Source organism: Electrona antarctica (genome assembly GCF_951216825.1).
Source record: "Electrona antarctica genome assembly, chromosome: 3".
Classification (NCBI taxonomy): domain Eukaryota; kingdom Metazoa; phylum Chordata; class Actinopteri; order Myctophiformes; family Myctophidae; genus Electrona; species Electrona antarctica.
In genome coordinates, this window is record NC_136808.1 from 50,198,475 (window position 1) to 50,216,587 (window position 18,113).

At 43.2% G+C, this 18,113-nt stretch overlaps 1 protein-coding gene across 2 annotated transcripts; it reads right to left on the minus strand.

Moving 5' to 3' along the window:
- Positions 1-727: 727 nt before the first annotated feature.
- LOC306920343 (uncharacterized protein) lies at positions 728-7,445 on the minus strand. 2 transcript variants are annotated; one of them, XM_079497061.1, is made up of 6 exons: positions 7,239-7,445; positions 6,631-6,984; positions 6,109-6,366; positions 4,890-5,096; positions 4,085-4,198; positions 728-2,921 (listed from the first exon to the last, which is right to left on the minus strand). In XM_079497061.1, exons 1-6 carry the CDS (start codon positions 7,285-7,287, stop codon positions 2,635-2,637), a joined length of 1,269 nt encoding a protein of 422 aa, XP_079353187.1. In that variant the 5' UTR covers positions 7,288-7,445; the 3' UTR covers positions 728-2,634. The 2 variants fall into 2 exon arrangements, with proteins under 2 accessions (XP_079353187.1, XP_079353188.1); XM_079497062.1 differs by having other exon boundaries at positions 4,980-5,096; positions 7,239-7,443.
- Between the last annotated feature and the right edge of the window lie 10,668 nt (positions 7,446-18,113).

Below are 18,113 nucleotides of genomic sequence, written 5' to 3' on the forward strand. Positions count from 1 at the left end.
AATCTAAGATTTGACCCAAAAGAAATTGCAATAGTTGTCGTTCATGGTTTTTTATGATCCTTAGGGTCATCCAAATATAACATTAAAAATCACACCCGTGTGAACTGAGTGGTGTAAGGTCTTATATAGACTGATCAGCTGTGGTCTGACGTAATGTCTGATGTAATGAAATCACACCCGTGTGAACTGGGTGACCATAGCAACCGTGCTCATTTTTTGGTACGAACAGACAGACAGACAGACACGTAAACTAACAAAGCCAGTTGTAGTAAAAATTTACAGTATATAATAATCATTTTTGAGTGGTGTAAACCACTCAAAAATGATTATTATATACTGTAAATTTTGGTTCATGGTAAATTCAGGGGATGAACGTTGGGGTACCATTGAAAACCTATATAAGGCAAAGAAAATCACATTTGAATTATGCTTTGAAGGACTACTTCACCACTTTTCAACCTATCTTCATATAATAGGTCCTCACTAATAATCATGATAAAATGGCACGATTCTGTGTCTCATAGGAGGGCTGTGGGCAGTTCAGAAACTGTCCTCCAGTGACATCATCATTAGGCAGATTATTTTTTAAACAAGATTCTTTGACAACAAATGTTAGATTTTCATTATCGTGAGAATGATGGCTTCGCATTGCAACCTTTCAGGACAAGAAAGCCTGCAGTTTCTATTAGCTTGTATTCCCCATCGATGATGTCACAATGTTTTGCCATTTCTTCATGATTATTAGTGAGGACCTATTATATGAAGATAGGTTCATGATTCTGGACCTATTCCAAGTATTAGTTTTGCACGATTTTTTTTTTTTTAAATTTTGTATGTCTGTGACACAAATCATTTTTGTACCAAAATGTTCAACACACAGCTCTGGTGAAACAGGAACAATGAAACAGAGAAAGACAGATGTGTGAATAGATTATGATCAATATGGTCACAGAAAAGCAGAAGGTTTTACTTCACGGAAACAAAATAACATCCTGTCTCACTTGAGCCACAAAAACCTTCAACATTTAGACAGACATAACCTTACAGACATACCAGTAATAGTATATGTACATAATTATAATTAATTAGGCTATTAATTATACATGTATTAAACCATTAACCCAATTAGACCTGGTGTAACCTCTGTGTCTCATAATAGCAACTTAATTTATTTTTTATATTATTTTAATAAGAATTGAATGTTTTCAGAAAACCTTATAAATTAGTTAGATTTTAGAATGTGTTTTTTTAATCGGCCTCAGATCTAAATGGGTTAATACCTGAGTGTCTTCTAAATTCCAAACAGTTTAATATATATATATATATATATATATCAGTGGCTCTCAAACTTTTTCATGTCAAGGACCCCCAAAATTACTTGGCACTCGGTGCCGCGCTATGAACTTGTAGATCTGCTAATTTTGAAAAATCGTGAAAATGTGGCGCAAATCTTTGAATATATTCTTTCAGAGCGAACGTTTTTAACTCAAATCTTTGCTTCTGGGGGCGTCCCTCCCTGGAACGACATATTTTCAGATGAGGGTCGGCAGCCAAATACATATAATTTGTGGGGTTCTTGACATGAAATATTGAGAACCACTGATATAGAAACATGAGGTTTTTCAGAAAAAATGACATTTTAAAAATACATTTTATAAATTTCTACGTCTAGGCCTAAATGGGTTCAAAATAAATCGTGAACATTTGTATGTTAATGTGTGCAAAAGACATGTCTCTGGCTGTGTTTTCCCCTTTGACTAACGCTGTATGTCCTAACTCTTTGGTTTAGGTTTTAATTCATTTCGCTCACAATTTAACAAATGTGCATAAAATAAAGGCAGCAAAATGGATTTTTTTTTTTTTTTTAGTTTTTTGCTTTTGTATAACAAAATATTCTATATTAAAAGAAGGAAGAGCATAAACTGCCTAAGATATAGATTGTGTTCCTCACCTCCCTTTCAATATATTATTTTATATAAACAGACATATAAACACACAGCCATATATGTACACATACACATACGTACACATACATACATATTTCCGACCATAGACACACACGCACGCACAAACGCATACGCGCACATACTCACGCACGCACGCACGCACGCACGCACGCACGCACGCACGCACACACACACACACACACACACAAACACACACACACACAAACACACACACAATGATGTGACTGTCCTATAAAATGATGTCCCACAAAATGCAATAACAATCATCCTTCCATAAAATGTATCGACTGTATTACTATGTTTAGGGGAGACAATGAGTTGCATTTTAGAATTTGCCAACTGCCAGTCAAAGTGAAGGCCAATCAGAATTTGCGTCCTCACCTTTGTGACTTCAATGTTTGTGTTACGCAATGTTTGTGTAAACACATACACTCACAATTGCGCATTCAGTGTCAATGGCCTTTAATGTTTGTGTTAGGACAAAGTTTGTGTTTACACACACACTCAAAGCTGGATATAGGAAAAATATGTTTTCATTATCATTATCATTCAAATCTCAGTGGATTTCTTTTTAAGGGGGGCCCCTAAATGTCACATCCACGCGGAGCACCGGTGGCCCCCGGCCCGGGACCATGGTTTGACAACCACTGTCCTAGACGCGGACCTCCTAGACGCGGACAATGGCGTAAATAGATTCTTCTTCTGTCGAGTCAGCATTGTGTTGACCTCCTGATCCCCCGACCTTTGACCCCTTGACCTCTCCATACTCCACCTGTCTCTCCGGCTCCGCTCTCCTCACCCTGGTGTCCGCATTCTGGACCAGTCTGTAGTCTGCATACGTCACATCCTCAGCATCAGCACCTGAGTCCACCTGTCTCTCCGCTCTCCTCACCCTGGTGTCCGCGCTCTGGACCAGTCTGTGGTCTGCATACGTCACATCCTCAGCATCAGCACCTGAGAGGAGGGAACACGCATTGATGAGCTCCCCTTCCACCCTATAGGCTATGGGATGAGCTCCCCTTCCACCCTATAGGCTATGGGATGATCTCCCCTTCCACCCTATAGGCTATGGGATGATCTCCCCTTCCACCCTATAGGCTATGGGATGATCTCCCCTTCCACCCTCTGGAAACACTTGCAGTAACATCTAAAATCTCAAGAGGGGGAAGTTCACCGGAATGTCTGGATGAGTCATTATTATTATTAGGAAGTTATTAGTCAATGGACCATTGGTTGAGAGTTGAGACACAGTGGGATGTTGTTTACACACATGGGATGCATAGCAAGTGATACAAGAGCACTAATCTTAGCCCATATCCCCACCCAACACAACAGTGGTCCCCAGGTTGATTCTAAGTCAGGCTGGCGGTCCATTCACAATCAGTTGGAAACCACTGGTTTAGGACATTTGGGGTTATTTTTGACATAATAAGCGCATTACTGGCAAAAAGTTCGAAGGTAATAACTGTTATTAGCACTTTTTGGGGGCCCCTAAGCTTGAGCGTGGTCACACGGAGGCTGAAGCTCAGGGCCCCCCTAGCTCAGAGGCCCCTGGGCCTGGGCCCAACAGGCCCATTGGATAATCCTCCCCTGATGTTACCTGTTACCTATCTACTTCGTGCCTTGTGGCACATAAGGCCTTCCGGATGGCATGAGTGTAAAGTAACGACTGTGGAGATGATCAGTGTCATTTAATATTGTGACTAAGTGCTAAACGTGTGATGGCTTTATAAAAGTTCATATCAGAAAGAGTGTGTGTGTGTGTGTGTGTGTGTGTGTGTGTGTGTGTGTGTGTGTGTGTGTGTGTGTGTGTGTGTGTGTGCGTGTGTGCGTGTGTGCGTGCGTGCGTGCGTGCGTGCGTGCGTGCGTGCATGTGTGTAGGCCAATAATCTTAGTGGTATACGCCTAATACTGAAACGTTTTTTGTTAGACATGGTCAAAATATTGAAGACACATGTCACCAGAACAGGTTGAATAATACTTTTGATTCAGCGACTGAACCCTTCCTGTAAACACATGTCCAATGTTCTCTGTGGTTGTTGAGAAACAGGAAGAGCTCAAACTCAGCTCAGTCACTGTGGTTAGAAAAAGAAAAAGAAAACAAGCTTGATAAAGACCTGTGGATTTCTCCGTCTTCTTCTTCTTCTTTTTCTCAGAGCAGTAGATTCCACCTGCGACTACCAGGAGGAGCAGTAGAGCTGCCAGAGAAGCAGCTATGTGAGCGGTGTACTCTGTTACAGAGAGAACAACAACACAAACACATTATGTTATAGACATTTACACGTCCATATGGGTGCGTTCGGATATGCACACCGGGAATGTGATCAGTTCTTTTAGTGTGCACTCGGAAAACTGAGTCCACTCCATTCCCAGGGCGCATATCCGAACACACCCATAGATATGCAAGAAACAAAATGACAACTAATTACAGTAATGAAACAACTGCACAAAAACTGTGTTGATTTTGTCAACTAAAACTATGACAAAAAATGTCCGACTACTTTTTATCACTGACTAAAACTAAATACTAAAAACTAAATAAAAACGAAGCTACAGTATGATGACTAAAACTATGACTATTAATTATATTGACAATTTCGTCAACAAATAAAAACTAGACTAAAATGAGGGACTGGGAGAAGAGATCCGGAAAAACTAAAAGACAGGTCATTTTATGTTTGATTGTGGGTGGGTGGGTGTCATTTTTGGCACGGTATAAATCAGGCATTATGACGGGCATCGACAATTTAGTTACTAAAATGTAATGATATTTAGTCAACTAAAACTAGACTAAACACTAAAACATTTCAGATGACTACAATGACAAAAACGACATGGGATTGTATTCAAAAGAATGTGACTAAAACTACATAAAAAATGTTGCTGTTGTCAAAATGGAATCAGAATGACTGACGGACTTACTAAAGAACTGTGGATGCTCTCTGTTGGTCAGAGAGGTGCTCCGATTGGAGTTTAGGGTAGTCTGAGAGGATGTCATGTCAGTCTCCTTACCACTGGCTATGGCTGTCACAAGGGTGGTGGCTGTCGTCGCACATAGGGAGTCATTATCTGACACCCATCGTTGAGGGATGTGTGTCCCGTTGGATAAGGTGCATTCGATGAGTTTGCCTAAAATAGACAAAATGGGCAAAATGTGAGACAGTACTAAAAGTAGTGGTTTTAAGGTCAAACGTTTTTATGTCAAGGACTCCCAAATCGATGTATTTGGCCGTTTAGCCCTATCTGAAAAGGTTTCATGCCAGGGACCCCCCAGGAGAGAGAGAGAAAATAAATCTAAATTATTAAAATAAAATAAAAAGTAGGCCCTATTCAAGATTTTTCTAAATAGTTCCAAAATAGCAGATCTACAAGCTTGTAGCACGTCACAAAGTGACACGCTGTGAGCTTGTAGATCTGCTATTTTTGAATATCCAACATTATAAATGGATAAAGTAGATAGAATATGGGAATTGTGCATGTAAAGTTTCTCGTAAGTTGAACGCTGTGTTCATGACAGCTCTGTAGACACCGATCTTGGTTTGTGCGGACAAGTCATGTTGTGAAAAGACACGGTGGTAGAGCTTGCCGAAGGCTTGATGGGCAGAGCGAGTCCTGTTATTGATATCCTCGCTAGGGTCGTTGGTGTTGTTGATCATAGACCCGAGGTAGCAAAATCTGGGAACCTGCTCTACCGAGTTGCCATGGATGGATATGTCAAAGGGCTGGAGATGATGCGCAGGGTGGGATTGCGCCAGGATTTTTGTCTTTCCAACATTGACTTCCAGTCCTGCACTCTCGTATGCCTCCACAAAAGCATCAGTAGTCTCCTGTCGTTCAGCAGGGCAGGAGGCTGGGGCACAACTGTCATCAGCATACTGGAGTTCCCAGATGTTCACCTCAGATGTCTTTGATCGGGCCTTTGCAGACGTTGCAGGTTAAAGAGACCACCATCCGTCTCATACTCACTCCAAGATGAGGGTGAGACGTATTGACATGCATGACCCAATAAGTCTATATACTCTGTATAGTAGTAATATCATGAGCCAAGGAGTCTATAATCTGTATGGTAATATCATGAGCCTAGGAGTTCAGGGTTTAAAATCGGATCCAAACCCATAGTCACAATCATGTTCATTCTCACCTGGACATGGTTTGATGTCCTCAACAGTAATATAACTGCTAACATGGTTGTTGACGCCACAGGCCAGGACTCCAGACAGAGCCTGTGTCAGAGTGATGTTCTGGGTGTCAAGATGTCCAGAGAAGAGATGCCTGTCCATCAATGGTTCTCCATTCAGTGTCCAGTTGTACCGGACACTGTCCCCTTGACAGGAGCAGGACACGCTCATCTGTCCTTGGGACAGACACTCAGAGGACATCTTAGGAGGAGACACTGCAGCTGGAGGACAGTTATAAAACAAGACATTAGTTTGAATATAGATGTAACATATGGTCAGACTTATATTTTTATATTTCTGCTCACATGTTAGTGCAATTATGCACTAACAATCGTATATCGATTCAGGAAAACAACCTATACAATATTAATGTAGTTTTTCCAAATTAATTCACATTAATTAATCAATAATAAAGCTACATTTGGTTTATGACGATGTTTTATTATTGTATTTTTTTATATCAGCTCTTAGAAGTAAAACGTTACCTTGAACAAACAGATGGAGAGAGATGGAGAGAGTTTGAAGGGCCTTTCCCACCGAGTCAAAGATTTCAAGAACATATTGAGCTTCATCACTCCTTGTGACGTCACGCATGTCAAATGTTCCACTACTGTCATTAAAGGATGATCTCTTTTCGTATTTATCTTTAGGCTTAAACCTTTCCTTTTTAAACAAAAATACTTCTTCATTTATACAGCCATCTGTGCTTTTTGCACAAATGGCTAATCTGTACTCAAATCCTGTCTCAATCTTCTCCACCAGTCGTAGAGAAACCGTTCCATTCACAGCTCCGTAACATTGAGTTCCATTCTGTCTGGCATCACAGTGGATCTCTATACCTGAGGACAGTTTGAAATAAATATAAATAGCATGTCACTACAAAAAAACAAAAAACAAAACATGCTTCATTACTATGGAAAGGATTCTGAATAGACATGTTTGACAAATTGTAACCACTGGTGATAAACACTATAGAATCTTAAGTTAAGTGTATTTCTTCAACATCAAAAATCACTTCATAACTTATTATTAGAACATAAACAATATAATCGTGAATATAATTAGTAGATTAGTGAATAAATCATATTCTCACCATGAGACAGTCCAACTGTCATCATCAGTAGAACAAACACAGTCTCCATTTTCTTCTCTCTCTTCGTCCTCTCTAAAAAACTACAAAATTAAGGAACAAATGTCAGCCTCTTCTCTACCTCTGCTGTGATGTGACGATGAACTGATAGAATGGAGCCTAAACGCTCTGTAACCCAACCTACAGATGCACTGATAGATTCAACATGTAGCTAGACTGCCTCTCTGCATGTGTTTACCAATCATTACCTCCCAACACAAGCTGTGCGCGTCGTTACCAATGATATGACATGTGGTTTGTTCTATTTGTAGAAGAAAAGAGGAAGTGCACATTTGAGTTTCACGGTCATCAGCGCCATGCCTGCTTGTGACGGACATTTGTGCAACTGTACTTTTGCCACCGGCATGCAGAATGAACAGTCAATAATTCCAATTCAATTCCCTTTTTGACTCCTATAGACAGCTGTGTCCCTGTGTGGGTCCGAGTACGGAAATAGCATATTTCCACCACCAAGTGTCACTGTTGCACAGTCTAACACACCACCAAGTGTCACTGTTGTGCAGCCTAACACACGTGTCAGGGAGGAGAGCTTGTACAGTACAGCAGATACCACATACAGTATATTTAGCATACAGCAGAGACCACACACATCCCGGGAAGAAAAAACCTAGGGAGGTCCTCGCGGCACGACCCACTAGGAGGAGACCCCGGGGCAGACCAAGGACCACAACCCACTAGGAGGAGACCCCGGGGCAGACCAAGGACCACAACCCACTAGGAGGAGACCCCGGGGCAGACCAAGGACCAGATGGGGTGATTACATCTCCACGCTGGCCAGCTGGGAACGCCTCGGGATCCCCAGGAGGATGTTGTTAACGTTGCTCTGGAGATCTCCGCTGGAACTATTGCCCCAGCGACCCGATAAGCGGTTGAAGATGGATGGATGGACAGACAGTAAAATGATTGCATTAGACTTGGACCTGAGTGGTTTCGGTCCTGAGTACCGTGGTCCAAGACCGAGTCAATTAGTCAAATAAAATTATGGGCGAGACTGAGACGAGACCGATTAAATTTAAATACGGACTCAAAACCGGACTCGAGTTCGTGTCCAGACTGTAGAACTACGACCCTAGTGTGTGAAGTGGTGGAAAGTAACTAAGTACATTTACTTAGGTACTGTAAGTAATTACATTTTGAGCTATTTGTACTTAAGTAATTCCAATTTCCAATACTTTTACATCTGCTCCACTACATCTCAGAGAGAAATATTGTACTTTTACTCCACTACAATTATTTGAAAACTTTAGTTACTAGTTACGTTGTAGATTTGAATTATTACAAAACATACATTAACCATTTGAGCCCTATATACTGTACATCTCAGCCATTTGAAAATAGCAGATCTACAAGCTCACAATGCGACACATTGTGAGCTTGTAGATCTGCTATTTTCAAAAGATTTTTATACATTTGAAAACTTCAAATGAGACATTCTGCATAATGAGTACTTTTACTTTTGGTACTTTAATTACATTTTGATGGCAAAACTTAATTTTTTTTCTGTATTGGTACTTAAGCAAAACAACTTTTTCCACCACTGAGTGTGTAAAAGGGGCGTTTGACCTCTGGGGTCAATTTTTGTATAAATAAATAAAACATTTGTGAACCACTACTAGTTGGACTCCTAATATGCCATAGTGTCGTAATAAATCAGTTTCATACATCTTCTGAAGAAAACCTGGACACTTGACATTCAGTAATTGGGTCTTATGATCAAAATAAGAACATTGCAATGGGTGTGTAAAAAAGAAAATCAAACATTTGCCATGGACAAGACCAAGCCTTTACCACACAAACATGTATGGACACATTGATGACCCCTCCTGGTGACACAAAGTTACTTACAACTAGTGGACATATTGGCAGTCACTCAGGCAGTAACATTCATAATTCTAATTCGGAACTAGAACACAGATACATGGGCTCTTTCTCCTAATTGGCTGAAATTGGCAAGATGCATTTTCTGTTTATGAAAGAGACGGGGAAACCACTGTTACTGACCACTCTACTATAGCAATGATTACTCACAGAGATTTCACTTATTAACAAAATTTTGTTTTAACCAAAATATATCACTTTCACCACCTTTAAACAACAATAAAGCTGGGAGATCCCTTGCTACACAAATTGACTTCTTTCATTTTGTTTGCAAATGCAAATGCATTCAGAGGAACAAACAGAAAGCATCCATAAAAGGACCCCACCAGTCAGGATACTGAGCAGAGTAGAAGGACTTCAGGACTTTCTGTGAAACTTTGAACTGAGCATCTTTGTCTTTGGCGTCAAGGAAACTCGCGGCGGATACGCATCACCGCGCAGGCTGGAATGGGCACGTTCACCTGCCTTCCCAGATATAGTCCATGAGCCAGACAAGTTTTCATTACGAAATGAGTGGGCAAAACCATACCTATATTAAATTGTTTAGAAGGTCAATATAAGTAAATTAATATATGATAACACTTCCACAGGAGCAGCTTTTTCATATTTATCACACATTGTTATTTTCACCTATATACATGATGGGTGAATAGGATGAAACAAATTAAGAACTAGTGATCACCATGAAACTTCCCTAGTTGATTAATTACATGAAAACAATGATTTATTGTATTACAAGTTTTCTGAAATTGTATATTTAAATATGCAAATTAGGCATTATATAGGAAAATATGCCTGATTTTGCCTGACTCTGTCAATTGAATATTGTATTGACAGAGTCAACATTCTTATTTCATTTTGTTAACATGTCAAAGTCAAAGGTTTTACATCACAAGGCCTCTGCCTCTGCAACTCCATATTTGGGCATGCCTAAATACGGGTTCGTCCCACCGACTTCTGACATCTGCATAGACCCCATATTTGGCCATGCCTGACAAAGATGGGCATAAAAGGTGATACTGCTGACATCACTTCTGACATCACCATGACTTGACCAGCTCAACAGAACGATGAATTGGCTAATAGATGGCAGTTACAGATCACCTTTTTTACATGCCGGATGTGCGTGACGCACAACAACGTGCACAGAGAGATAACGGTCGAATCCGCTGGTCAGACAAAGCACGAGATGCACGCCTAAAGCTGCAAGATCTGTGGTTGGTGTCAATGCAGGATACACTCTCAGTCCACGGCCACGCATCACCCTGTGTCCAACCAACATCATCTATCCATTCACTCTGCCCCACCAACAGTTTCCAGTGAGACCCTGCTTCGGCATGACTGTCAATAAGTCTCAGGGCCAGACACTACACCGTGTTGGGGTCTTCTGCATGAGGAACTTCTTCAGCCAGCCCGGTGTCGAGTCGGTCAGACCCACGGTTGTCCAGAACCGCCACAAAAGTCCTCTGCCCGGGCTCTAGGCAGGGCCCCTGCCCAGTGATCCCACGGGCACTGGCCCGTGGGAGCACTGGTAAATTCAGTCCTTTATTTCCGAGTCAGTCAAGGCTGCCTCTGTGATAATCAGGTCCTCTTCTTGGGGTTGGTTATTGCATGGATCATTTGTGTGCAGAATTTTGCATTAAAAAGCCATTTAAGCATATATGAAAGTATTGAATAAGTAAAATGACTATTCCAATCAATTACCCATACTTGAATTATGCAGAAAGGTGTGATTATAGGTCTCTACACAATAATGGCTCAAACGTTTATCATATATTTTTGTAAGAATGTGTGTGCAGGTAATATAGGGGGCCACATATTCAATGCATGATAACAACCACTAAGCTATGTGTATGCAATGGTTATCATGCCAAACTGTGAAGTAGAGATGCACAACAAGTCAAAAAAATCACACCAGCTTTGCCCACCGATTTGATTCTATAGCTATGGCCCTGGCTCGTGTTATCACACTATAATAGTGTTTCTGATTGTATCTCTAGAGTTACAAAACGTACAAACACATGTTACCACTCATAAAACTTAGAATGGTGAGCAGTTTTCTATAGCCATTAGGAACATGTTGGTTCTTAGCACACACTTCCAAAATGGGGATATTTGCAAGCCTTATTTTAAATTTGTGTGTAATGTGTGTGCAAAATACTGCATTAAAAGCCCATTTAAGCATATATGGAAGTTTTGTGGAAGTAAAATAACCATTCCAATCAATTCCCCATATTTGAATTATGCAGAAAAGTGGTTTGATTGGTCTCTGCACAAAGTAAGGTTCAAAAGTTGATCATATATGTGTTGTCACAATTTGCATGTGGCAATATAGGGGTGCATGTACTCAATGCATGATAACTACCACTAAGCTGCTAGTCTGCGATTGTTATCATACAAAAATGTGAAGTAGAGATGTACAGCTAGTCAAAAATTCAAACAAGAATTTGCCCACCCATTTCGTAATTAACGCGCAAATTAGGGGGGTCTGGCTCATGGACTAATATCCCCATCACCAGCTCACAAACGCTCGATACGCCAGGCACCTGTGGCGTCTGGCACACAACCGAACAACATTTTTTACTCGACAACTGCATATTCATACGGACCGGGGGTCTTCAACGGGTGGTCCGGGACCCCTAGGGGGTCATCAGAGTTACTAAAACCAAATATTTGTGTGATGACCTTTTTCTGTGTGTTTCGCACTGTGTTTTGGTGTGTTCACGGTTTGTTTTGGTATACAGTGTTTCACCACCACACTACTCCAGTGGCTGAAAAACTGCTGGTATAGCATGGTGTAATAATATTAATAATAATTTAACAAAAATAATTCTGGAGATTGCGTCTTCAAATTTGGAACTTGCGTCTTCAAAAATGGTCAAAAATAAATTTGACCATTTGTGTGGACAATAATGTTACCAGAAACACATGTCCATAATGACCATAATAGGTCTGTAACTCTGAGAGTGTATTACACTCAGAGTAATGGGGGTTCTTGAAAATAAAATGTTTGAGAACCACTAGTATTCTTCTCCCTTCTCCCTTCTAAACATGGAATGCACTTCCCATCACAGTCAGAACTGCAGCCTCACTCCCAATCTTCCGCCGTAGTCTGAAAACCCACCTCTTCAGACTCCACCATGGCCCGTAGCACTTGCCCTAGCCTAGCCCCTTAGATAGCACATTATGTAGACTTAGATAGTATTTTAAACAGACTTATAGCTTGTTACGTAGACAGCTCTAGAATTGCACTTTATGTAGTCATAGCACTTTATAGTACACATGTATAATATATTATATAGTATAGTATGTATAGTTTACATAGATACTCCACTGTTACGTTCTTAGTTTACGCATGATTCATGATAACTACTTTTTATATATGTGATGTATGCCATGCTTTTGTTATTGCTTAATGTAAATCGCTCTGGATTAAGAGCGTCTGCTAAATGCCTAAATTGTAAATTGTATTTGTAATATCCTGGGGTTGGTTCCCTCCAGTCCGAAAGGGGGCATTCTCTAATAACGAACTGACTGTGTTTAGCAACTGGGTAAAGTCATGCGCAGTAGAGTTACAACCAGAGTCAGAGTGTGGAAGCCTGATATACATGTTCTTATGTGATCCTTCTGAACTAATAAATCTACAGTGATCTGGAAAAGCAGGACTGTTTATTATATATATATCCACAGTGGAGATATCACATATTGGCGACGAGGATACTGGAGTGCCGGAAGAAGTCTCGGTTTAAGTCGGATGAGATTTTGGAAGCAGCGTGGAGAAAACGCCGGCCGGCATATTGAAAAAAGAAAAAGGACAGAAAGATGAGTGCATTGATCGGGACCCTGGCCGCATTCGATGCTAATGAGCAAACATGGGAAGAGTATTGTGAGATTCTTGAACAGTTTTTCGAGGCAAATGACGTCAATGATGGAGGTAAACAGAGAGCTATCCTCATCAGTGTGGTGGGGCCAGGAACGTACAAGTTAATGAGGAATCTACTGAGCCCACTGAAGCCAAACTCGAAAACATATCAGGAGTTGGTGCGGTTGATGAAGGAGCATTTCAGCCCAAGACCAAGTGAGATTGTACAGAGATTTAAGTTTAATATGCGCAACCGACAGCCAGGGGAGACTATCAGTGCTTATGTGGCGGAACTGCGGAGATTGGCACAGGATTGTAACTACGGAACGACACTCGAACAGATGCTACGAGACAGGCTGGTGTGCGGGATCAGTGACGACAGGATGCAGCGCCGTTTGCTGTCAGAGACTGATCTAACTTTTGAATCGGCGTACAAGATTGCGCTGGCGTCGGAGACAGCCAACAGGAACGCGCAGGATCTGCAAGGCAAGGCTGCCAGTGCCTGCCATCGTGTGGAAACGGAAGAAAAGACTGAGAGAAAGGAGGAGAGATATACCAAAAGTATGTACCAAAAACAGAGAGAATGTTACCGTTGTCTTGGGAAACACAGTGCAGCCGAGTGCAGGTTTAAAGACGTCACCTGTCACGGGTGTGGAAAGTTGGGACACGTCATTAAAGCATGCCGTAGTCGTCCAGAGAGGGCGCCACCAGACCAGGGGGAAACAAACAAGAGGCGTCTAGAGAGAGGCCCAGAGGGGCGCGTGCACAACGATTACATAACGTGCAGGAGAGAGGGGACGTGGACGAGGAATCGGAGACAGAGGAGGTGTATGCGCTGTACTGCATGAAGACTACACAGGATGGAGATCCATACAAGGTGGATATGGAAGTGAATAAAAAGACTGTGACTTTTGAGATTGATACAGGCTGCAGAGTCAGTGTAATGAATGAGAAACAGTTTGAGGAGCTGTGGGAGGAGAACAAACGTCCCCAAATGAAGCCATCCACACTCAAGCTGAAGGGTTATAATGGAGAGCCCATCAAGGTAATTGGGGAGGCAGATGTGACTGTACATTATGCGGGACAGGTACAGACATTGTCACTGGTGGTGGTAAAAGGAACAGGGCCCACTTTGCTAGGAAGAGGATGGCTGAACGTCCTGAAGTTAAAGTGGGATGTAATTAAATACATGAAGAATGAAAAACTGACACTACAAGGAGTGCTCAGTAAACATGAGGATGTTTTCAAAAGTGAACTAGGCCTGTTAAAAGGCATGAAAGCGACCATCCGGGTGTCTGCTGAGGCCCGCCCCAAATTCTATCGTCCCCGTTCCGTTCCCTATGCCATGAGGGATAAAGTGGAGAAGGAGCTAGACAGGCTGCTGAAGGAGGGCATAATATCACCTGTCAAGTACGCAGAATGGGCAGCTCCCATAGTCCCTGTTTTAAAGCCGGATGGTGCAGTCAGATTATGTGGGGATTACAAACTAACAGTAAATGGTGCCTCCACACTGGAACAGTACCCAATTCCCAGGCTTGATGACCTTTTCTATTCGCTTGAAGGGGGAAAACAGTTCTCAAAACTTGATTTAAGCCATGCCTACCAGCAGATCGTGATGGATGAGGAATCCAAGAAGTACCTCACTGTGAACACACACAGGGGCTTATTCACCTATAATAGGCTACCATTTGGAGTGTCATCTGCGCCTGCAATATTCCAGAGAACTATGGAGAGCCTGTTGCAGGGCCTGCCTAATGTGGCTGTGTATCTAGATGACATTTTGTTAACTGGGAAAAACCAGTTAGAGCACCTGAAAACATTGGATGAAGTGCTGCGGCGACTGGAGGAGGCCGGCCTGCGGCTTCATAGGAAGAAATGTGCCTTCCTGAGAGATGAAGTGGAGTACTTGGGTCACAAGGTGGATGCGGAGGGCTTGCATCCCGTAGCAAGCAAGGTGGCAGCCATTGAAGAGGCCCCAGCTCCGACGACAGTGACTGAGTTGAAAGCCTATTTAGGCTTGTTGAATTATTACAACAAATTCTTGCCTAATCTGGCCACGCGACTGGCCCCTTTGCACTGTCTGTTGAGGAAGGATGTGCCATGGGCCTGGGGCAGGGAACAGGAGGACGCTTTTCAGAAGTCCAAACAGTTGTTGAAATCAGCCAACGTTCTGGGTCACTACACGGCGGAGTCGGATTTGGTGTTGTCATGTGATGCCTCCCCGTACGGAGTGGGGGCAGTGCTATCGCAGCGGACAAGAGACGGCTGTGAGAAGCCGCTGGGTTTCATGTCACGCACACTGACACCTGCAGAGAAGGGGTATTCACAGCTCGACAAAGAGGGCTTGTCCATAATGTTTGGGATAAAACGGTTCCACAAGTACGTCTACGGTCGGTCGTTCACTATCTGCACTGACCACAAGCCGTTAATCTCACTGTTCCATGAGAAGAAACCAGTGCCGCAGATGGGGTCGCCTAGAGTGCAGAGGTGGGCTGTTCTCTTGAGGGCATATGAATACAGGATTGTCTATAAGCCGGGCAGGGAGCATGCTAACGCGGATGCGCTGAGTAGGCTGCCACTGCCCCATGTTGAAGAGGAGGAGGACGCAGACCAGGTGCTCATGATAGAAATGATGGATGACCCACCGATCTCAACAACACTAGTGAAGCAATGGACTGCGAAGGATGTTGTACTCTCCCAAGTACATCAGTGGTGCCTGACAGGGTGGCCACGGGAGGTGGAGCCGTCGTTCCACCCTTACAGCCAGAGGAGGCTGGAGTTGAGCGTAAAGGATGGGTGTGTGACATGGGGGGCCAGGGTGGTCATCCCAGAAAGAGGAAGGAAGGCTATACTACAACAGCTGCACCAGGCGCACCCTGGCATTTCACGGATGAAGGGCCTGGCACGCTCTTATGTATGGTGGCCAGGAATGGACAAGGACATTGAACAGGTGGTGCAGACCTGCCAGCCATGCCAGGAAAGCAGAAAAACGCCGGCCCGTGCTCCACTACACCCGTGGGAGTGGCCTGAAACCCCTTGGAGCAGAATTCATATTGATTATGCAGGCCCCTTCCTGGGGAAAATGTTCCTAATCATAGTGGACGCACATTCTAAATGGATCGACGTCTATCCGACCCGTACAGCGACAAGTGAAGCGACCATTGAGAAACTTAGGCAGTGCTTCAGCATTTGTGGCCTGCCCCAGATGTTGGTGTCAGATAATGCAGCATGCTTCACCAGTGCAGAGTTCAAGGCCTTCATGAAGCAAAATGGCATACAGCATGTTACCTCTGCACCATTTCATCCTGCCTCGAATGGCCTGGCCGAAAGAGCAGTACAAACGTTCAAAGAGGGCATGAAGAAGGTGAAGGGGGACACCCTGGAGACTAAAGTAGCCCGATTCCTGTTTAACTACAGGATTACACCCCAGACAACAATTGGATTGTCGCCTGCTGAGTTGCTCATGTCTCGGAGATTACGCTCCGCAATGGATCTCCTGCTGCCGGACGTGAAGAACAGGGTCCGCCAGAGTCAACTCAACCAGAAATTAAGGCATGATGTACACAGCAAGCTGAGGAGTTTTGCACCGGGGGATGATGTGTTTGTCCGGAACTACAGCTACGGCCCGAAGTGGATTCCAGCAATCATCGAGGAGAGTACCGGGCCTGTGTCGTATACGGCACAGATAGGAGGGGGGCGTTCTGTCAGACGCCACGTCGATCAGGTCAGACAGCGCTATGCAGCGGAGCCCAGCAGTACGACAGCTACAGAGGAGACCTTGGAGACTGGAGGTCTGCAGTTGCCGGACCAGTCCATGGAGCCCTCGGCTGAGGACTCTATCATCACACATCCCGTCGGTGAGGGGACAGCCGTTCCTGGGGTGGTTCCAGTTCAACCTCCTGCTGTGGGAACGCCGTCTGGGGGAGCCGGGTCACCGCCGACACTGCGCCATTCCGCGAGGGTGAGACGAGCTCCTGCTCGCTTGAATGACTTTGTGCGTGAATAGTGAGTCCTCTCAACCACGAGCAAGAATGCGCTCTGAGGCTCATGGGAAGTGTGGTGGTCCACCCACCTTCCCTGTGTTAATTGAAGTTATGTGTAAAAAAAAAAAAAAAAGAAGAGAAAAGAGATATGAAAAAGGCTGTTATTGTTGTTATATTTGAGGATGTTTTAAGTGCTTTCATTTGTGTACAGATGAGTAATTGCAGAAGGGCTATTGTGGATTTTGGGTGAGGTCTACTTGTATTGGTGTTCAGCTTAAGGGGAAAGGAATGTAATATCCTGGGGTTGGTTCCCTCCAGTCCGAAAGGGGGCATTCTCTTATAACGAACTGACTGTGTTTAGCAACTGGGTAAAGTCATGCGCAGTAGAGTTACAACCAGAGTCAGAGTGTGGAAGCCTGATATACATGTTCTTATGTGATCCTTCTGAACTAATAAATCTACAGTGATCTGGAAAAGCAGGACTGTTTATTATATATATATCCACAGTGGAGATATCACAGTATTAGTGGTCGGTCGGGACCCAGAATGTGCCATAGTGTCATAGTAAAACAGTGTCATACATATTCTGAAGAAATCCTGGAGACTAATGACATTCGGTAATTGGATCTTATCATCAAAATAAGAACATCCTAATGGTGTATAAAACAGAGAAAGAGAGAATCCAACACAATTTGCCAGGGACAAGACCAAGTCTTTGCCACACATTTGTGTATGGACATGTTGACGACCCACCCGACAATGGAGATAATGTTAAGTTCACTGTTGATTGTATACAATGATTTTGATCTGCAATAATAAAAAGTGCTGTAGCTACAGATGTTACCTGTTTCCTGGCAGCATACATTCTCAGGCTCTGAAGGCATTTTTTGACAATGTCCACACGTGCACCTGTACACACACACACACACACACACACACACACACACATACACACACACACGCACACACACACGCACACACACACAAACACACACACACACACACACACACACACACACACACACACACACACACACTCTGCAAACCTGGGTGTAAAAATGGACCCTTACGGTTCTGCAACTCTGAGTGTACAAA

Bases quoted from the DNA above. Each gene is read 5' to 3' on its own strand.
- LOC306920343 (XM_079497061.1), bottom strand. From the start codon at position 7,287: ATGGAGACTGTGTTTGTTCTACTGATGATGACAGTTGGACTGTCTCAT. The intron at 5,097-6,108 runs GTGAGAATGAAC...TGTCTATTTTAG, and splicing joins GGACATCAAACCATGTCCAG to GCAAACTCATCGAATGCACC. The intron at 2,922-4,084 runs GTCTTTATCAAG...CCCTCCTCTCAG, and splicing joins GAAGACGGAGAAATCCACAG to GTGCTGATGCTGAGGATGTG.